Genomic DNA, 23,127 nt, shown 5'->3' with positions numbered 1-23,127 from the left:
GCTTCTGGAGCAGATAATTATACATTTTTTGTGCGATTATAATATTAAAGTAAAAGTATTGTTAAGTTAATGGATTATATGTCTTTTAAAGTCCAATTTATGGACTAATATGAGGGGAGATTTGTATTTATGGAAATGTTTTATTTCTGGCGTTTTATTAAAAAAACGGGCGGAGAATAGGTGAAAGGAAGACGCTTTAAGTAGAGAAAGGGAGTTGAATTTGGTTAAATAAAGAAGGATTTGACTGGAAATAGCGGCGAAATTAATTACAGGCAGAGGAGAGTATTTTAAAACATTACCGTTAGAGGCGCGAGACGCGTGTTTGAAAGGCAGCGCGAGCGAGGGATCCTTCGCGTGAGGAAGCCATGACGGAAATGAAGGTGCGCGCGAGCGCGAGTGCTTGAGCACACGCGGGCGCGTCTTCTTGTACAGGAAACGAATGAAATTAGAAGGAGAAGGAGAAAAATAAGAAATGGAGCATTAAAAGGATAATTAAAGCAAGGGGGAAATATAATTTAAATGAATTAAAGAAAGAATGTTTAGAACAGAATAAGGAAGAGAGGAAATAATGAGAGTTAGCGTTCTAGTTTTAAAAGGATAAACGGTTGTGCCATTTTTTTCAGGAAGGTTGGGCTTGTTAATAGAGTGTTTCTTAGCAACGGTTTTTTGTGAGAGAGAAGGTGAAGGCAGTGTTTAGTGTGGTGATAGTAGGAAGAGAGTATTTTTTGACAGTATGTCAGTGGAAGAGAAATCAGGTGAGACAGGAGGAATGTTATCAGAGGAAATAAGAAAGTTAGTGAAAGAGGCAGTTGGTTCAGCTTTGTCAGGTATGAAGAGGGTTCATAATATTGAGGAGGAGGAATTTTTCTCGATGGATGAGGATGGAGTATTGGTAGATGTGAGTGGAAAAAGAAAGGAAAAGAGAAGGCATCTTGAAGACGGTGCAAGTGGGAGTGGAGTCCAAAGCGGCTCAAAAAAGAAAAATGTTCAGAGTAACAAAGAGAATGAGCATGATTATTCTGCAGATAAGAGTGATCTGGATGAATATATCCTGGATTTAAATTACACAGAAGATGGAGGATGAAATAGAAAGTGATTCAGCGAGTAAAAGAGAGGATAAAAAGGTAGTTGATCCTTTTGGAAGAAAACTATTTGATCCAAAGGATGTAAGACATCCAAGGGGGTCAGAATGGTGGCCTATGAAACATGTTTCTGAATATATTCAGCATTGGATAAGAAGGCATATAGAGAAAGGAGAAAGAAACATAATGAGAGCTGAGTGTTCTCGGCCAGTAATTGGTGAAAGAGATGCCTTAACACCAAATTTGGATCCAGACATTATAACTTATATGTTTAAAATGGGAAGAGATCCAAGAAAAGGATTGGAAAGGGCACTGAAGCAGTGCGAAGATAAGATTTTGGATATACTCGGACCAGTAGCGAGGATATTTGATATGGTGGAGGAGGCATATTTGAAAGGAAAGGATGTAGATATGGCTCTATTAAGAGGATGGTGCCAGAGAGCAATATGTTTTATTGGCAATGCAAATGCAGGTATTATTGAAGAAAGGAAAAAAGCAGTATTGTTTAAAATAAGCCCTAAATTGGGCGATTTTGCAAAGAAAGATACATGTGAGAACCCAAAAGGTTTATTATTTGGGGATGGTGCGGTGAAGGAGCTAGGAAAGTTTGTAAATACTTTCACTTCACTTGATAAGGTTCAAACAAATATGAGGAAGGTTTTCAGTGGAAATACATCGAATAGTTTTTATGGCAGGGCTGGAAGAAGGGGACAATCTTTCGGCCGAAGCTATTATAGGTCCCACTATGGATATTGGAGAGGAGGAAGAGGGCAGCAACAAAATCAATACAGCTTCTTTCCACAAAGAGGAAGAGGTTTCCGCTCGAGGGGAACAAGAGGTAGAGGACAGTTCTCAGGCCAAGGTACAGGTAAGCTTGAATATGAGGATTTGTACTGGTTCTATCCAGGAAAAGGTGGGAGGAAGGTTGAAAGGATTTGTAAAGAATTGGAGGAAAATTACGAGGGACCCATGGGTTCTGAGAGCAGTAACAGGGTACGAGATAGAATTCGAGAATGCACCATTTCAAAAGAAGGAACCGAGAGAGTTGTGTTTCAAAAGGAGTCAAGAGAAAATAGTCTGGGAAGAAATAGAGAGTATGTTGTTGAAGGGGGCGGTTGTAGAAGTAGGAGAAGAGGAGATAGGTTTTGTGAGTACTTTGTTTCTAGTGGAAAAAAAGGAAAAGGGTTGGAGACCAGTAATCAATTTGAGGAACCTCAATCGTTTTGTGGTATACAGGCATTTTAAGATGGAGGGAATTCATCTGTTAAGAGATTTGTTGCAAGATCTAGATTGGATGGTAAAGCTAGATCTAAAGGATGCGTATTTTTCAATTCCAATGAGTATAAAGAACCAGAAATTTCTCCAGTTCAGATGGAAAGGGAGGATTTTTCAATTTGTATGTTTACCTTTTGGTCTTTCATCCGCTCCTTGGTGTTTTACAAAGGTGATGAGAGCAGTGGTGAGTTTTTTAAGAGAAAGAGGAATCAGGATGATTATTTATTTAGACGATCTGTTGATCATGAATCAGAATGTGAAAGAATTGAGGGAACAATTGGAGATGGTGATGAAACTTTTGGAGTCATTAGGTTTTATAATAAATGTGGAGAAATCGGTGTTGATTCCGTCTCAAAAGATAGAATTTTTGGGATTTGTTGTGGATACAATCAGTTGTATGCTTTTGTTGCCGGAGAAGAAAATAAGGAAAATTCACAAAGAGGTAAAAAGCTTATTACGAAAGGATGTGGTATCTTTGAGAGAAATTGCGAGAGTCATAGGTCTGTTGTCATCGTCTATTCAGGCAGTGTTTCCAGGTCCTTTACACTACAGGACTTTACAACGTTTGAAGACTTCGGGTTTGGCAAAAGGTTTATGGTATGGAGATCGTTTGCGGTTGACAGAGGAGGCAAGGAAAGAGTTGATTTGGTGGATGGAGAATTTGACAGCTTGGAATGGTCGGGCGATCTTTGGAACAAGACCAGATTTTGTTTTGGAGACAGATGCAAGCAATCTTGGTTGGGGGGCTGTGTGTTTGAGTCAGGAGACAGGTGGAGTATGGAGTTTAAAGGAAAAAGGGGAACATATACATTTTTGGGAAATGCGAGCGGGGCAATTTGCTCTGCAGAGTTTCAGGAGTATCTTCCAAGGGAACTCTGTTCTTTTGAAGATGGACAATATAACAGCGGTAACTTATATAAACAAGCTAGGAGGAAGTCGATCAAAGAAGTTGACGGAGGTTTCACAGGAGATTTGGAATTTTTGTATGGAACACAAGATTTGCTTACAGGCACAGTATTTTCCAGGTCAGGAAAACGTAGTAGCGGATTGGTATTCAAGGAATTTGGTAGATTTCAGCGATTGGATGTTGAAAAGAGAGATATTTCAGGAGATTCAATTAGTGTTTGGTCCTCTGGAGTTAGATCTGTTTGCCTTCAGACTAACTTATCAGTTAAAGGAGTACTTCAGTTGGAGGCCGGATCCGGGGGCATTGGCTGTGGACGCGTTCAAACAGAATTGGAAAGGGAGGAAGGCTTATGCATTTCCGCCTTTTTCAATAATACAAAGAACGTTGTTGGAAGTGAGGAAACAGGTGGTTCAAATAGTTTTGGTAACTCCATGGTGGACGTCTCAGGTTTGGTTTCCTTCAGTTCTGGAAATGGCTGTGGAAGAACCTTATTTAATTCAGGGACATTTAGGGATGTTAATAGGTCAAAACGGGGAGGAACATCCTTTGGTACAGGAAGGTTCGCTCAACCTTCTAGTATGGAAGATATCAGGGGATCTTCAAGATTCGCAGAGCTTTCGGGAACAGCTTCTGATTTGCTCAAGGAGTCTTGGGCGCCAGGCACAAGGAGAAGATATAGAGGAGCTTGGTCAGGTTGGTTACGTTGGTGCTTGGAAAGGGATTTGGATCCCGTGGAGGCAGATGAGATGATGGTAGCGAATTATTTAGCGGAAATGTTTGAGAAAGGACTATCTTATAGAACAATAAACTGTTGTCGTTCTGCGATTTCAGCAGGACATTCGTTGGTTGACGGTTTAACAATTGGTAGGAGTCCTGTTGTTTGTAGGATTATGAAAGGGATAAGTTTGAAGAGACCACCGAAGGCAAGGTATGCTTCGGTTTGGGATGTGAATTTGGTGTTTAAACTTTTTGAGAGTTGGCCAGGAAATAGGTACCTAGGTTTGAGAGAATTGTCATGGAAATTGGCATGTTTGCTTTGTGTATTATCTATTAAGAGAGTTTCGGATGTGAAGGCATTGGATGTAAGCAGTAGGTTTTATCAACCTCAAGGGGTGATGTTTGAGATTTGGAGGAGAACAAAAACAATGTCTAGTACGGTTTTTTATCCAAGTTTGGATGAATTTCCGAAGGTTTGTGTGGTCAGGTGTCTAAAAGAGTATGAGAGTAGAGTAGCAGAATTAAGAGGAGAAGGGGTTGATCAATTGGTTGATTTCTTATGTTAAGCCTTTCAAGGCAGTTTCTTCTGCTACAATTGCTAGATGGGTAAAGATGGTGATGAAGGAGTCAGGTGTTAATCTGAGTTGTTTTTCAGCTCATTCTGTGAGAGGTGCAATGGCAAGTAAGGCTTTTGTGAGTGGAGAAAATTTGAATGAGATCATGAAAGCTGCAGATTGGTCGAATGCAGAGGTGTTTAAAAAGTTTTATTTTAAACCCATTGAGCATGTTGCTAGGAAAGTTTTGGTAGGCTTTGAACATGCATAATGATAGCCTCCTGTCTTGCCATAAAATGCCGATTCTCATAGATTAATTGCATAGAGAATCGTGATTTTATTAAAGACTAGGAGGCTATCATTATCCCTCCCTCCCGCCCTATGTTTAGGGTTTGGAGGATTGAAAAGAAAAGGTTTTTTTGTTTATCATTGTATATTTATAAGTGGAGGAAGAAATGGAATGTGTATAGTAGTAGGTTTAAACCTTTGGTTTTGTTACAGAGAACTGATTGTGTCTGCGGGATATCAGTGTTCGTTTGGGAGTTTTGTGAAGAGGAGAAAGTTTTGGATGGCAGAAGAAGAGACAAAAGAGGAAGAAGATGGCGGAAAACAGGATCTTGAGGGATTGTGGAGTTCTATTTTGGAGTTGTGATGTTTTACAGTGTTCTAAGTTCTTTAAAGTGCTGCAGAGGTGGCGAATAAAAGGAAGTAATGCATAATGATAGCCTCCTAGTCTTTAATAAAATCACGATTCTCTATGCAATTAATCTATGAGAATCGGCATTCCTTTCCAGATTTCCATACAAGAGATTCTGGAGGTTACAATTCCAATTAACATGTAATTTCAACTGACTGCAGACGTGTTGTATAAAGCGCTATTAAAAAAAACGTCAATATATTTTTTATATACAACCCCAGATCCTTCAGAGTACATAGAAAGCCCGATTTTAAATGTCCTCTATCCTTTACGAATATCAGAGCTTTCCTTGCCATCCCATCGCATTTCACTGGTACTAGTGTGCAGGCAGGATTCACCTGTAACCTGCCGTCACTATGAAGAAGTAGTTTTGCTGCATTCAGAGCACGTGGCTATCCCTTAGTAGACACTTTCGAGGAGTGATTTATAATGCCTCTTTACTGAGGTTCTTGCCCCAGGCCTTCCTATTATTGCTATCTCCATTCAAATGTGAAGAATCCCCCCAGGTTATTTACCATTTCTTTTTGGCCACTCCTATCTTGCCTTTTGTATCAAGACTGCTTATGATCATCTGCAAGTCAGTGGCGTAATATGCAAAATAAAGCCCCTCCCTCACCTCCCCCCCCCCCGCCCCCCCTCAGCAGAATGTGATTAGGGGGCCCTAAGTCTCCCATATATGACAGCTATACAGTGGCCTTTGACTAAATGGGGCTCCCATGAAGCTTAGGGGGCCCCTTGAAGGGTTGTGGGCCCCCCTGCACCGCAGGTGCCTGCGTTTAGCCCCTGTTGCATGTGTCAGGCCCCAGCGGCAGGTGTAAGGTTCTAATCTTTCTACAACATGTTCCTTTTATTGGTCCTACCTCTATTATTACTATTTCAGCCGTTACAACTATCCATTGCGATTCGGAACCTTGATCATGGTGAGTAAAGCAAAGAAATAAAAAACTGAAATTATCTTCTGCGTCTATTATCGTACTCTGCCTTTAACCATTTATGTGCACTAAAACGTTAGTCCTATGTAAAACTGCAAACACTAGCCGATTTACCTTTATCGGGATTAACTGAATTCCTAAAATGTGCAGGACCCACAAACCTATTCTTCAGAAGACTTTCTCAAATATATTTTCAAAGGCCAAAGCAGCTACGTAGCCTAACTGGAGAACATTTTTTTCACAAACACCAAGAATGGTCGCGTAACCAATTCTAAATGTGTATGACAATTTCCATTTTCAAACCAGTTTGTATCAGTTCACTTATTCATGTTTTAAGGCTCAAGAGATCAAGTTAACCAAATCCCCTTTTTGTAACACAATTGCCATATTTAGATTTTTCACAAAGAAATCAACCAAGTGTTTTTTGGGTGACCTAACTTTAACAAATATGTGTTGGTGCCTGTTTAAAAAGTGTATTTCTTCTGGGCAATGCTAAATATCTTCCTCTAATTTTTTTTCAATTACTTCACCGGCAGTGAGTCACGGCTACTTTGACTGGATTTTACAGGGTTATTCACATTAACCTTTCTATTCCAAGTTTTAAGTGTAAGTAAAAACCTACCACAGACAAAAAAACACAAGACCCTTTGGAAAGATTTTTTTTTATGTGGTTCAACTGACAAAAAGTATAACCTCTCGTTTGTCATCTATGTTCCAGCAAGTTTATCAGATGTATTTCTTCATGTAAATCATAAACTGTATACCCCTAATTCAGATCTCTTGTCCTCATTCCCATATTTTCTGTAAAATTAATATGAACATTTAGGAAAATAAAAAATAGGGGAAAAATAATAAGCTGATACACTCGCCATCACTATAATTTATGCATAAATAGCCCAAAACTCTGCAGATAGCAATCCTAGAATGAAGTTGCTCAATGCTTAATGTTCGCCATTAATTGGATATCCTACTTTTGAAGCTAGGTAAACAATTAACATGTCTGAAAAAGCCCCAGCTACTTGACTAAATGGGTTAATGAACAAGTTAATTACCTTCAGTAACACTTCTTTTGATGGGTATGCTATTTAACTGCAGATTCATCAACTTAGAATAGTCACCAGTCTACAAACAGGATCCAAAAAACATTTACCAGCAATGCTCCCATGCACCACTAAGTGGCACCACGTGGCTTTACGCCAGCTCCATATATCCCTGAAGGGAAGAAGTGGAGCTGCATATAAGCACCATCCGTGCCCGCAGACGTCACTTTCTTGGTTATCTTTATCTGAACTCTCAGACACAGAGCGTGAACAATTGTTAATTCCTGTGTGCAGATTCCTAATTTGGGCCCTATTTAGATGTTAAAAAGAGGCCACTGTATAGAAAGGTGGGAGGGTGGTGAAGAATCTGTGATAAGATAAAGCATCCAAAAGAGAATTATTGAATGTACGTAACTTGTTCTTTTGATGAATCTGTGATTAGATCGAGTAACTACCAGAACTAGCATTACTAAAGACAAGTAGCTTGTTCTTCAGATAGATATTTTTAGCCTCAGATTCCTCATCTCAGAACACACACCAAAGCTGGCAGGGGTTGTGTGGTGGAGTCAGACCAAATAGTCCTGCAGGACAGAGCGGACAAAATGTCCTTCCCGCCTGCCTGGCTGTGAAGGTAGTGGTGATTCTTGAATATATGCACTGCCACCTATGTCGCAGCCTGGCAAATGTGAAAGACAGACAGCCCGCAGCATGCCAACGCAGTGGTACCAGCTTTAGCTCTGGCGGAATGGGCTTTTCAACCTTCCATAATCTTGTCCAGTGTAAAGAAATTCCTAATGCAGAGGACTATCCACCTCTACAGGGTCCTCTTCTGCCGCTCAATCTCCACGTATAAAGGTGTAGATTGCACAGGTTTGGGTGTTGGACACTGCCCTGCTCCTGCGATGGAAGATCCTCTCGAAGTGGAAGCCTGCTCTAAGGACAGATGCACCAGCCAAGAAGTTCAGTGAACCAACCTATCCTGGCTTGAACCAGAGCCACTAGGATGACTTTGGCCCACTTTTCCTGATCCTTTTTAGAACTCAGGGAAAGAGAGGCGGGTGAGGTAAGGCATACAGTAGTACCATGTACCATTCTAGCCAGAATACAATTCCTAGTGAGGGTTGTTGTAAAAACTCTAACGTGCAAAATCTTTGACACTGTGCATTCTCGGCAGCGGCAAAAGTATCTAGACTGGGTTCTTCCCACTGTTGAAAATGCCCTGTGTTATAGGAGGATGTAGATGCCAGCTGTCGGACGCCGTCTGCTTAACTTGTCCGCTCTGGCATTCAAGCAACCCATCAGGTGGTTGTTGATCAGGGAAGTGTCCGATTGCCCACAAAATGGTAGACCGGGACCTAACTCTGTCCTGCTTGTTGCAATACCACATGGTGGAGGTGGTGCTGTCCTTGGGTACCTGCAACCGTCTCACCCAAATTGATGGCAGGAAGGCCGCCAGATCCAGACAAATGGCACACAGCTATAACAGATTGATATGGAGCTGGGTTTGAATCTCCACCTCCAGCAGATGGCCTCAGAAAGCCAATAGTGAGATGTTGTTCACAAGAGTCAGCAGTTGGTGGGGAAGGGAGGAGTGGCTGACACTGGACCAACTGTGTTTGAGCAGCCATAACTGCGATTGTGAGCTGTCTCATCTATAATGTAGATTGAGCTGGATATATTTCTTCAGTGCTAGGCCCACTTGAACTTCAGATTCAATTACAGAGCCTTAAATGACACATGGCATAGTCATCCAGGAATATGCAGGAGGTGAAGAGTGCAAGAAGTCTGAAAGCTGCTCTCACTGAGATCCAGGTGAAGGGATGAAACATCAGGATCATAGCCCAAATAGCCTGGACTCATTGAGGCTGAAGGAAGGCCTTGAACTGAACTGTATCCAGGGAGGCTCTGAACTGACTGTATCCTAGACAGATCCAATTAATGGCAGCCCCCCGAAAGAGTCAGGTGCAACTTCAGCTCGCTGATCGTGAACCCCAACAAAGGCTAAGAGGTTCCCCATCGTATGGAGATGGTCTACGACTTACTGTGAAAAGCTTACCTTCACCAGCCAGTCATCGAGGTAGGGGAAAACTGGTATCCCCAACCTCTGAAGAAGTGAAGAGGCATGGCCATCACATTCATGAACACCCGTGGGGCACTTGTAAGACCGATGGGGAGCACAGCAAACTGAAACAGCTCAAAGCCAATCTTGAACCGCATATTACGTCTGTGAGGCTGGAAGACAGGCACATAAAAGTACACATCATGCTGGTCCATATCTACTATCCAATCCCTCTGACGTGGAGAAGAAATAACCTAGTTAAGTAAGAGCATTTAAAACTGTTCATTCCGCAGGAAGGCAATCGGGGTGAAGATCTAAAATCGAACTAAGCCCTCCGTCCTTCTTCTGCATGAGGAAATAGCCAACGTAATAACCTATCCCTATTGCTACCATCCACTCAATGGCCCCTGTGGACAGTAGGGCTTGCACCTTTAGCAGTAAGATAGATGCGTGCCACTCTGACAGCCTCTCTGATGTGGGCAGAAGCTGCGGAGGGTCAGAAAGAAATGGAAGTGCACAGCCCTGTTGGAAGATATGAAGGACCCATCTGTAAGATGTGATGGACTGGCATCCTGGGGGAAAATCTTTGATCCTACTTCCCACAGGATGGTTGTGTGCCGCTAAGATCAAAATAATGCGGCTTGTAGGCTGATGTTGCAGAGGAGATGGACTGGAAAGTCGGTGCCCCTGCTGACCTGCAAATTGTCTGTCTGATCCATGTCGCTGGCTATAAAGGGTTAAGGTGACTTCAGCGGGGGGATAGGGGGGGGGAGGTATGGGGAGGGGACGACTGGTGTTTTCAACATGTCAACCCTCTGGAGTAGCCTTGGAAGGACCGAAAATGAAGAGTTAACTGTCTTGCAAGGGTCAAAAGGCCTAAAGAGTGTCTCTGACACAGCTTTCATTGAAGCACTTGAATCAGCTTTTTTGCCAAACAAGCAGGGACTATCAAATGGCATATCAATGAGGGATGCTCGTACATCTCCAGAGACGCCTTTGGATCTCATCCACGTGTGCCGATGGAGCACCACACTAGTACCGACTGATTGTATCAAGCAATCAGTAGTGTCCACACCAGCGTGAATCACATATTTAGCTGCATTCTGACTACCTTGAATGGTTTGAGCCAAAGAAGCCCTTAATGCTTCTAGGTCTGCCGGTAAGATCTCGCTATGCATATCCTAAAGGGAGTGTGAATAACGGCCCAGTAGGCAAATGCCACTGACCAACTTTAGGGCTACGCTGGGCAAAGAGAACAAATATTTCATTAACATCTTAATCCTTTTTGACTCCCTGTTGGGGGGAGGTTATGGGGAACAAATTAGGATTGCCTTTGCTGGTTGAAGCCTGGATCATCAATCTCAGGAGAGGATGCTGAATGAGGAAAATAAAGGTCATCAGGTACCTGCCTATGACGCCTGGCCACCAGAATGCTAACTGGTGAGCAAGAACAAAGTTTACACCAAGTACCAATCAGGGCATAAGGGCATATCAGTTAGGGCTTCCTTGGACGGCAGAAGTAAGCTCTGTAATGAAGAACTCTGGTAATAACTTTTGCTTTAAGTTATAAATCTAGGATGTCAGCAGCACGTTTGAGGACTACTGCAACAGAACCACTCTTATCCATGTGAGGCCCAACAGGGTAAATTAACCCTGTATCGGGTAAAGTATAAATCCCACTAGCCTCTTGCAAATCCATACAAAACTGCCATCATAAAGTGAGGTCAAATCCTCCCCATCATCTCCATAAGGCGGCATACTGGTCAGAGTCAGACCCGAAAAGCTGTAGAAGCAACTAGGGGCAGCTCTGATGTAGAGGCAGGACTTTGTCTGAGTCAGAGAGTACAGGAACTGGCTGCGCTGGAGTGACATCAGTGTACGACCACGGTTGGGGTCAAGATGAATTTGGATCGAGGTCAGACACTGTAGTCTCCATAGGATCCTCCTCTGGCTGACAGGATCAGAGTTGATGAGGAAAGAACCAATGCAGGTCTTGGAGGCAGAACACGAATCAGCACCGGTCATTGCAAACCGACAGGTGGGTTCCAGGGACTTCCGGTCCCGCACAACTAACTGTGGGACTGGCTCCACAATCAGAGAATGGGAGCAAGACTAAGTGGCACTGTGACAGCCCTTGAAACATCTGTTTAGCTAGAGAGTGATGGAATGGGGATGAGTCCACTTGCCTTCTTGTGTTTCTACTTCAATTTGGACTTTGATTTATTGAACAGATTTCCGTGCCTTCTTTCGGTGTTCAGAGATGTACAACTTTGCTTCACTATCCAGATTCTCCTTCGGATGCATGAGAGGACATTCCTCAAAAGACAAGAAGCCGTGCAGGAGCCAAAACACCAAAGGCACAAGTCATGTGGGTCAGTCACAAATATCTGTTTAGGACAGCCAAAGGGTGGTTTGAAACCTCTAGTCTTGGGTGAAGACATCCCCACTGGAATCACACAGCAGAATTCTGTTTGAAAAATTCATGAAAATGGCATTCAAAGGAGCAGAAAGAAAGGAACTGATATTGGTACACAGTGTTGGCACTTATATGTGACTGTGCTCAGTCACTTTCGGGGTAGAATGTGGCCAACCCAGGGCTACACAGCGCCACTTGGTGGTGTGCGCGAGCACTGTTGTGAAAACATCCAGATCCAGTCTGGCACTTGGGGGATTTTCTAAAGGTGAGGAGTCTGTAGTAAGTAGTGTACATCAGAATCCTACCTAAGGCAAGAGCAAATCTTAATGCAAGTCTTGTGCATGAAACTACAAGCAAATTTATATTGAATACACACCATGTATACGTTTGTAAACATCCACTAACTTTTACAGTAGGACTTTTAAGATAGGTGAAGCCCAAAAAGTAAAAGGGTATATTTGATGGTAAGATTAATACTGTTTTCTTGTGTTCAGAAAGTGAAATCCGCTGTACCAGAACAAGTCTGACACCTTCTTCACAACAAAACACTGAAATGTACTAAACAATGAACACATAAAGCTGCAACTTTTGCCTATGTAAGGAATGAATTTCTAAACAATTAAAGCATGGGTGTTAGCTTCCTACATAGACACAGATGTTAGTGCAGTTGGAACATGACCTCAACAGCCCCTTCTCTTAGACCGACCACATTTGACTTATTCACTGGACCAAATGCCACGGAGGTCTTAAAGGATGGGGCAGAGTCCTTTCTTGATTTCTTGAGTGGTGTTAATGTTTATGACACTTGCGCAGCCCTAACTACTGCATTTATCCCTCATTTGGTAAGCTTATTAAAATAGGTTTGCCACCAAAGTCTGTTATACTTGACTGTTAGCCATTTTATGTACAGTGTTCACCCCCCTGTGGGAAGAAAACCTGAATGATCATGTCTGTGCCCACATGTTTCAGGAGAGGCAGAATTCAATTCAGCTGTCCTCACAAGAAAATATTACCCATAACAACTGTCAGTATCGAGGAACTCCAGAATAACAGGGCGCCTTCAGGCCCTACTCATTCCCGGGGAACTCAAGAGCATTGAGAGAGGAGAAAAACCCTCATCGGGAGACATGTCTGATGTTATAGACATGCCAGCTCTCTAACAAAGACCAAAAGGACATTGGGTTATTTGACTGGAAGCACAGCATTGACAATTCCCCCAGGAAACAATTTTTTGAATAATGCAAAAATCAACAAACCAACATACTGTACAGAAAAATGAATACTTACCAAATGTATTCGAACAATAGCATGCATTTTTGCTGGATTCACAATTCCGATGACATACACAGCAAATAAGCATAGAATCTGCAAACAAAAACAGAAAAAGCATGAGGATTGATTTTCGAATGAATTTCAATTATTTCAGAGATATAATTTAAGCAGAATTTACAAAATTACATATCAAAGATGTTCATAAAACAACATTTTAAAATGACTTGGGAAGTTCATTCACTGGTTGCCAGTGAAAATATTATTTTTAAAATAATGATGCTACCTTTTGAGAAATTGGGTTAATGGTTGAATGTGGGGTGATCCCTGTTCAAGCAACAACCACAATTCCTGTTGGGGCGAAACACAAACGTTACTAAATTAACCTGGGCTTAACTCTCTCGTAGCTTGGCACAAAAGCAGTCAAGCTTAACTTAGAGGCAATGTGTAAAATATTGATGAAGCATATAGACAGTAATAACGTGAAAATAGCAATCAAATCCCACAACAATTTAGAACAATAGAGTACATTTAAATAAATTATTTGACTCAAAAATGCAATTGGTAAAACCAGAGTCATGAATTCTGAAAGTTTAAGGTAAAAACAAGTGCCTAAAATATCAAAGTGGCAATCACAGGCATCTAGTCATGCAAGACTGGGTCAAAGTAGAAAAATATGGCAGACTGCGATTGAGCACAGTTCGTATACAAGAAGGGAATTAAGCCCAGGCGGCGCTTACTTTCAGACTTAGAAGAAAATATGAAGAAAATGTTCTGAAAAGGTAGGTAAAGTTCAGTGGGGCCTGGCTGCAGGTAGTGTCCGAGGAGGAAGTGTCATAGTCAGGGAGTTGCTGGATGAAGTCACGGTGAAGATTTCTACGTTCAGACTTCCTCTCCTTGTTGGAAGCAGACAATCTCCACCAGGAGGCTGTGGCCGATGAGAGTTCCAGAAGGCAGGATATCCCTTTTGGCCAAGGACCGCTGAACAGGATCTGCTGCTGTAGAGAAGAACGCAGAGGGAGCTACTGCAAACACAGGCAGACCAGTGATGCAATCTGGCCGAAAAGACGAGCAAGTGGGTCCCGGTCTTCCCTTAGTTCTCAGAGCAGTTTTTAGCCAAAAATGTTTTAAGTACCAAACTTTGGATTTTAGCTATCTGGGCACCTTTAGCACAATCACTGAGGGCCCAGGATTGAAGGGGCACCAGTAGGGGGTTAGGACTCACTCAGGCGGGTTCCAGGTGTGGGTTCAAGATGGTGGGAGCCTGTCATGTCCTTGTGGCTCTGAACAGGAGGTCAGCAAATTAGCCATTAGTGTCACTCAGGTAGTACTGGGCTCAAGTGATGAAGCAGGACAGGCCTATAGGGGGTTCAAGGAAGGCTCCAGGCAGCAAAGCAATCCTTCCAGGTGCAGAAAAGCTGTCTTTTGGAGTACAAACTAGGCCACACCAACAGGCAGCCCTCTGAAATTCCTTCCGCAAGTCCAGATAGTGAACTGAAGAGTGGGTCTGAGGGTTCCTTTTTATACCTGGTGCCTTCTTTGAAGTAGGAGAGGTTTCTTTAGGACTCCCTTTGAAGTTTCCTGACCCCTGCTCTGGCTCCAAGCTGGCTGCAGGGACAATGCAGTGGTGAAACTTTCTTTGTGTAAAGGCAAAGCACACTCTATTTAGCTGCAAGTGGGGCTGTGCCAACCTCCTCCCTTTCATGCTGCCAGTAGATGTCCTATTCAGGCAACACCTAATCCCTCTATTGTGTGACTGTCTGGGAGGAATTTAAAAAGTCCAACTACACTCAGCCATGTGACCTAGGACAGGCTGCAGGTACCAAATAGCAAAGGGCAGGAAGATGCCAACTTTCTGAAAGTAGCATTTTCAAAATTGTAATTTAAAATCTGACGTTACCATTGGAGAGGATTTTTGACTAAAGTTTCATAGATAACCAGCACAAGATGCCCATCTCTTCCCAATCAAAAGTTAGCATTTGTTGACAGTAATAATGAAACCCAATATTCTCATAGGAGACAGGTAGGCCTCACAGTATGGAAAAACACATTTATGAGTTTTTTACTACCAGGACATGTAAATCTTAAAAGTACATGTCAAACCTTTTAATTACAATGCATCCTGTACAATGAGCTACTGAGGACCTACAGGTAATATATGCATTAAAAGGCAAGTTTAAGGCTTAGAAAGGGGTTTATATTGCCAAGTCGAATTGGCTGCTTAACACTGTGTTCAGGCTGCAAAGGCAGGCCTGGGGCTACTTCTAAGGGGCTACTTAAGAGGGTGGCCCAACAAGTGCTGTAGGCCTACTAGTATAATTTACAGGCCTTGAGTAAATGGTACACCACTCTACAAGGGATGTATAAGTAAATGAACTATACCAATCAGGTGTAAGACAACTTGACCATGTTTTAGGGAGTGAGCACTTTAGCACTGGTTAGCAGTGGTAAAGTGTACAGAGTCTTAAGGCCAACAAAAAGGAATTCAGCAAAAATAAGAGGTGAAGGCAAATAGTTTGGGAGTGACCCTGCAGAGAGGGTCAAGTCAACATTATCTCCTACACAAATTTTCCCTCTACTAACCTGAGAAGGTGCTACGTTTTGCAGACCTCTGTCTTCTCAGGTAGACTAAATATTAATCTCGATATGACCGCAGTTTTCAGCTTTTGAGTCCAAATCTTTGAATAAAGTACCACTATGTATGTGTAAGGAGGAACTCTTTCTCTTTTAGAAAGAGTTAAGATGACTTTACTGCTTAACAAATAATTGTGGATGCCAACATCACTCTTTCAATTATTGCTGGATGTGATTTAGTGGGCTGTGTGCACTATACAAATCTATAAGAATTGTTTTTTTTAATATATTTGGCAGCAAATGATCTGACAATTAGTCAAGCACCTCATACAGACAATTTTGCACAATGCATCCAATGTCTAAACTGCAGTTTAGGAACCTAGACGTTGTTCAGAAAAAAGACCATCAACGAACCATGCTGTTCAATGACAATTAGGACCAAATCAACGTGGTAGCACAAGACCTTGTTTTTACCTCAGACACCGTAATTAATGAGAGCTCTATATTAGTTGTGCTTAGCAACTCAAAAGTTAAGTTATGAAATATCAAATCTTATGGTTCTGTCTCTCCACTGATTGCATGGTTCCATAAAATCCCTTAAATATCTGCAAGATAACGATTTGGTAAAAACATTTGCCAATTTCATGAAACTGAACAGGCACTTAACGATGCCCGAAGGATAGCCTATGTTCAGTTAATGTAATTTCGCTACTTACAACTCCGATCACTATCTCAAGCATAATATCAATGCATGTGGTTCTGTATGATTGCGTAGGACATCCATTCATTTTACGTTTGTCCCTATTAGTGGGAAACAGAATAGAGATTTTCACCTGCGTTATCTGGATAAAGTTACCACAATGGTTATTAGAGGGGTGGCCGAGCCCAGCCTTATATGGGCGCAGATGGGCCTGACCTTGGCCCGGACGAGTCCAGCGCCACGGAACACACGGTGCACTTTAATAGCCGGCATGTCTGCAGGTGTGGCTAGTTGCAGGGCTCCCTTGCCCTGATGGATAGTGGAACTGGTAGTCTCCACACTTGCGGTAAAAGCATCTCCTATCACATTCTTATTGTATATGGTCAACAGGTGCACATAAGGACACATCTTCTATTGCCACTAACATTTAGGCATATAAACCAAAATAAATCATTGGCATGTAAAAAAGATACTCACAAAATTGACTGCAAGAAAAAAAATCCATCACAATTAGAAAGACACCGAAAAAATTAAACAGAACTGGTAAAACTTTTTTCTTTGAGTATTTTGAGTTGCATTGAAAAGAGAAAAGTTTAGTTAGTCACCCAGAGAAAACAGTATGTTAAATATTTTAATTAATGTACTGTACTAACTAGTGGGAGCGCAAGTTTAAACCTTTTTTCCGTTTAACACGTAGGCTTTTAAGGCAAATACAGTATGTACATTTCACAGAATATGTGAACTTTATTACCTGTGTTAGAAGGACAAATTGTGCAAACTGCCATGATACCATGAATGCAACATTAGACAACAAAAGTAATATCCAGATTCTAGTACGAATAACCGGAGCCCTTGAAGAAAAAGAATAAATCAACTGGTTACGAGATACACATCGAAAATATTTACATTCAAATAAACCATTAAAATAGAGACGTCCATTTGTAAAGTGAAAAGTAAGTGGTCATATTTATCTGAAGCACAATGATAGACTGCAGGAAATACGGCTACTAAATGTACCAGTCGTAGTTTAACAAATGTATTACACGCAATAGAACAAGGCGTGGTGTGTGTATGGGGCAGCAAATGAATGACCAAGCGGTATGGATAGTAGAAGAATGTATGTGAAAGGGAACTTGGTTGATCTTTTAACAAGGCCAAAAGGTACCGGAGGGACTTGGTGGTTTATAATTGTGGCATCAAAAATAATTTTGATCCTTGTGAATTCAGTGGTCCATTGACATTAGCTTTGATGACACCTTGTTTTTTTATATTGATTAAAGTTCTAGGATACAAGGCACTAGATACATTTTTCTGTATAAACTGTGGTTCATGGACAATTGACTGTGAGGATCTTGGTTTCTTTTATTAAAATTTGAGAATGAGATTTTAGTATATGTACCAATGTTTTTTCATTATGATCTTTTGAATGAGGTTGTTAGATTTATTGTTTATTATTTATATATATGTGTGTGTTTATATTTATAGATTCACAATGAACGCGAGGTTTTTTCAAGTCTTGATAAAGAAGGTGGAATAAAATAAAGCCTTAGAAACGCGTTGACGCTCTTTTCTTTATTGCCATAAACCCAGCTGCACGGACATCGCCCTAGATGTTGATGATCTACAAGATATCAGGACGTGTGTATATGATTGTAACCCTGGTGTGTGGCCACTAATGACAAAGAAAACTGTCTGTTTTATCTCTCGTGTTTTTTGTTTATAATTTGATTACTCATGTGACCAATTGTTTTTAATATTGGAGTATTATCTCTGTAAGCATCTTTGAACACAAATGTTTTTAATCGAGTCTTTCCCTGTTTTTCTAAAAAATTACAATAAATTGTCTTAGGAAATTGCAAACACTATTAACCTCTAATGATTTTTTGTGCTAACATTCTGTAGCCACCAGTTTGGCGGTGACCATGTGATCAGATGTGTAAAAGGTTTTATTTAAAAAAAAATCACAGAGGACACCCCTTTTTTAATTTTGTGATTGCTGTACTTCCAAAGTAAATGTTTTTTTAATTAAATATTGCTTTCCAAGAGCTATAGGGGTCATTCAGAGGTTAGTGGATGTGAAGAGGAAAGAAAATGTCTATTTTTGCATGCTCATCACAGAGTTTTGGGCTGCCGCTGCTGGTTTTTTTACTCTGAAGGTGCACTGAGGTCTGCTAACCAGACCTTAGTGCTAGTACTATGACCATTAAAAGGTATATACCCGATTGGCTCACCCACAATTAGTATAAGTTAACTTACTTAGAATTCCCCATTATATGGTACCAGGGTTATCCAGGGCCTGTAAGTTAAAGTGTCCCTCATGGACTGCAGCATTTATGTGCCACCACAAGTGTGACACAGCAAAGTAAGGCTCCAAACCTGTGATTTCCAGCTGGTAGAGTAGTTTTCAAATGGCTAACTAGACGTTTCTCTTTAAACTAATGTCAAAGTAAAGCACTTCATTTTTAATGTATATAGGTCACCAGTAAGGCAGGCCCATCAAACCTTATGCAGGGTGTTGTATATGAAAAAGCAGGTTTTATGTTTTTATGAGTCCTAATAGCAACCCCCCCCAAAAGTATTGGTTTTGCTGTGGAAAGGATAGTCGCTGTATTAGCGAGTACAGGGTTACACATTGACAACTCAGCTGTGCTATCTTCTGAATGGGACTACTAAATTTGGTTCATCAAGATAACAAAAGAATTGTTGCATCAAACTTGACATGAAGCCCAAGTCGAATTTAATGTAACTTTAAAGTCAGTTGTAACTTTAGAAAGATGCCACTTAGTTGCACACGTTTTCCAGTAACTATTTACAGCTGCTGGCCATGAGACATCCTTTTGCCCTCCTGAGGGAAGGAGTGAAGGGCTCGCAGGAAGGAACACAAAGGGCATGCTGTTGGAAGAGGTGTTAACTCTCCCTGGCAGGAAGGCTAAAAAAGGTGTGAGCCTAAAAGCCAACCGTCAAAGGGGAAGATGCAGTTAAAGGGCAAAAGATGGACAAACATGAGTGGGGCTGCTCTTTTGTTCTGGTAGACAGGTTGGTGTTGGGAGGCAAGGAACGGGAAATAGTTGCCAAACCATTTTTCTTGTGGGCGTGTTAGCCTTCATGTAGCCACATCTCTAGGGTGAACTACCAAGCTCCACACATCGAGAGAGGTGTTCTGCCATCTTGGGAGTGGACAGAATATTGCATTCTGGAATAGCTAGAGGCCACACTTTTCAAGAAGTCGTCATCAGGTGGGAAGGGACCTCATAGCCCACTGACTAATAGTAACTGCAACCACGAGTAGAAGTTCTGGGCTTAACATTGGCACCACTAGCACCCAGACCTGTCTGTACTGGTGAGAGGACCAAATAAGGACTGCCCGCTGTTCCCTGGACCTAGCAAAGTGAGTCTGTACCAAACACTGTATTGTACCATCTGATCCTTGGGCTAGCAAAGAGAGGACTGTGCCTGTGGTGCTCTGCTTGAGGAAAAGTAGTTCCTGAGGCCAGACAGAAGGGACTCCAAAAGTCAGTTGACTGACTTCCTGCTACAGCTACAGGATCAAAAAAGCTGAAGAAGCCTGCCTTGAGGAGTTGGTAGCCACAACTGCTTGACTGCCACTGATCGCTGAAGGGCAGCCAGGAAGATTGAGTTTTGACGCTTAAAACTGAAGACTCATGTTTGCTGCTTAGGCCACAGAAGGACTAATTTTATAATTCTGTGATAACAATATGGATATCTGTGATCTTACCAATTACTTGGTGCAGAAGCAGTTTTCTAGAAGTTTCAGGACCAACGATCCTAACCATCTCTCTAATGCCTTAATCCACACTTTATATCAAAAAGCATTCCTTACATGCGCGCCTTGAAAAAGCCTTAGGCCTGGAAGCCATATGGGAAAAACTGAATATTGAAACGGAAAATAATGAAAATAAAAGACAAGAAAGCAAAAATACAAACCAACCAGCCTAACTGTGTTCTTTATATTGTTTATTAATGTTTTTGATAACCAACTGATCACCTTATGATATCAAAATGTTCTGACTTCTACCTTTTCCCTTACAAATAGAGTAAGGACCTCAACATCCTCCTATTTGGTGTCAGGACTCCCATTCTTGGCCAAAATACTAGAGTGCTGCGTCAAATACCAACCTAATATATCTATAATACACAACAATCTGATCAATAAGCTTCGGTCATGGTTTTGAGGAGGGCAGAGCTCAAAGGCAGCCCCCCTACAAACAACGAGATGATGCAGTCAGAAATATGGATAACTGAGACTCTATTACTTGGAATCTCAGCAGCATTCAATAGGTCAATCATGAGATTCTTATCTGCCTAGGGAATTACCGCATGGGCCTAGAAAGGAAAGTTCTAGATTGGTTAAAGTCCTACTTGGAGAACGTTCACAAGTGATTAAAGTAGACCATGCATTCTTAAACTCTGTAAAAGTCTCCCAAGGGGTTTCCAAAAGGTCTGTTCTAGTTCCTGCACTGTTTAACTTCAATCCCCAATAGACTGAATTTCTTCTTTGATCTCCTAATGCATCCCCGACACCAGCTGAAGAATGGTTAACCACTACTACCTTCAAAGGCTGCCCTGCTACCATCTGCCAGAATGCCAAGTGATCCGAGGTGTCAAACTATTCTTACCTGGCAATGACCTGAAACAGTGATACATGCTATGGTGCCATTAAGATTGGACTATGGGAATACCATTCTAATCCAGTCCCCAAAACACACACTAAACCGATGAAAACTGGCCTCAGGGTAAAACCATGTGACGGAATCACTCCGATCTTGTGTTCCTTAAACTGCCTGCCTGTTGAAGGGAGATCCATGTTTAAAGACGATGGCCTTGAACATAAACTCATTCACTTTAATCAAATCACATTACCTAGCTAAGAAAATAAAGCTCTGTAAAGAATAACAACAGCAGAAAAAAAATAATTCACTACTGCCTGAAATTCGAATATCCAGGAAAAAATTAACCTTGGACCAGTCCTTTTCTGGATGTGCTCCTAAAATTCTCCTGAAAATTCAGATGCTGTCCTCCCTAACCAGTATTTAAAATACACTTTAAAGTCTTCTTTCTTAATACTTTCCTCCAAAGCCACACCGCACCACAAGCAGACCACTAGGTGTGCGTAAGGGTAAGGACAAGATAATCTTCCTTACATCAAACTGGAATCATGGACTCAGACTGACTCCTGTTAAGAATGAATATGATTGGCCACCCCAGGGATCACAGAATGGGCTGAGTCCCTCACTCCTGTAGGACATAGCCATGATATGCGTGTGTGAGGTTGCCATTACAGCGTGCTTCCAATTACACAGGATATTTAGATTTTTATGCAGTTTTTGGGACTACCCTTGCCAAAGACTATGATTGCTTTTATTATGTATTATGTTGCCCTCGTTCTATGCCTCCCAAAGACTGCCCTGTGTATACGTGTACAATATTATTTTGTTGTTATATGTAAAGCTCGCTGATGCTGTAGGGTCTGATATTCGTGAAATAAAAGCATTAAATAAATAATTTGGGGGTCCTACACCAAGGGAGTAGGAAGTTAGGGGCTCATCTTACCTAGCAAGTTGTCAGGACCCTCGCTGAACTATTAATAAACCACTTTAAAGCTTGTTATGTTTTGTATACAGTATGTCTCTCTGTCTCATAAGAGATTTATATATGCTATAGTGTTAAATTGTTTAATCAAATGACTGTGGCTAAATCCTAAATTCGCATTCATAGAAGTTAAACTCTCCTTTCAACAAGACTCAGTTATAATTCACGTTTTTATTTTTAAATATAAAAGTAGCAAAGGTGTTTCTAGAAAAATGGCTGTTCTTTTGCAGTCACTAAAAGGGTTCAGATAATAGGACTGCTTTTTATCTTTTTAATATTAGTGAATTTTAGCAACTTCACAACTGTAATGTAATTCACAACAAAATGCATAAGGGGACTAGTAGTTTCACTATTAAAAAAAACAAATTCTCTTTATGAACAAGTTACTTACCTTCTGTAATAGACTGGATCAGGAAAGCATTGTCATAGCAGTGCTCTTGCATGCTGTGCGGCTCGGCGTTAACTTCACACCACTCAGGAAGTGATGAATAAGATGTAAATATAAGCTCCACTCCTAAGCGCTGATGTCAGTTTCTTGACAATTTTCGTTTCCACGCCCACAGACGCAGCGTAAACAATCCTTGGTAACACTGTGATGAATACTAACTTGGGAACTTTTTAAAAGTAAAAAATAGTCCACTCCACAGAAAAAGGAGGTGGGAGGGCAGTGAGGAAACCGATTAGAAAGAAAGAACATTATCAATGGTTAAGTATCTTCTTCTCTGAAAGATACCTTTAAACACACATTTCTCACCTTAGAAAGGTCGAGGGTCTGTGGAGTGGACTCAGACCAAAACAGCTTGCAGGACTGACCAAGCAAAATGTTCTTTTTGCCAGACTTGGCTGTCAATACAGTAGTGCTTCATTTACAAATACACTCACACCCACATCGCAGCCTAGCAAATGAAAAGGACGGGCACTCCACGCACTGGATGTAGCCTTAGCCTGGTGGAATGGGCTTTCAGAGGCTATTTTTTGCACAAGGAACAGCAGATTTTAATGCAGAGAACTAACAGACTTGATAAGGTCCTCTTCTGTATATTCTTCACTTCAGAATGCACCACAAAAAAGCTGTTCGCCCAGACTAACAAAATTTAACTAACAATATAAATGGGACGGAAGATTCAGGGTATCACCACACATAGGGGCCTATTACCATGGCAGGCGGATCCCCACCGCCGGACCTGCGGTGTCTACCACCGGCCCGGCGGTGGCGATCCACCCGCCAAATGTCCCTGGTTCTCCCCCGCCATATTAGTATGGACAATTTCCGCTCACATCATAATATGGATGGC

At 41.5% G+C, this 23,127-nt stretch overlaps 1 protein-coding gene across 1 annotated transcript in view; it reads right to left on the bottom strand.

Annotated features, from left to right (window-relative positions):
• The window catches only part of DPY19L1 (dpy-19 like C-mannosyltransferase 1), a 519,970-nt gene that overhangs the window by 255,367 nt on the left and 241,476 nt on the right, over positions 1-23,127 (bottom strand). Inside the window, exons 9-10 of the mRNA XM_085607487.1 lie at positions 16,974-17,073; positions 12,967-13,044 (exon numbers count right to left, since the gene is read on the bottom strand). Coding sequence (XP_085463613.1) covers positions 12,967-13,044; positions 16,974-17,073 — 178 coding nt within the window. The remainder of the gene's footprint in view (positions 1-12,966; positions 13,045-16,973; positions 17,074-23,127) is intronic.

Source organism: Triturus cristatus, chromosome 5_2 (genome assembly GCF_964204655.1).
Source record: "Triturus cristatus chromosome 5_2, aTriCri1.1, whole genome shotgun sequence".
Taxonomy (NCBI): Eukaryota; Metazoa; Chordata; class Amphibia; order Caudata; family Salamandridae; genus Triturus; species Triturus cristatus.
This window is presented reverse-complemented; position numbering and strand designations above follow the sequence as displayed.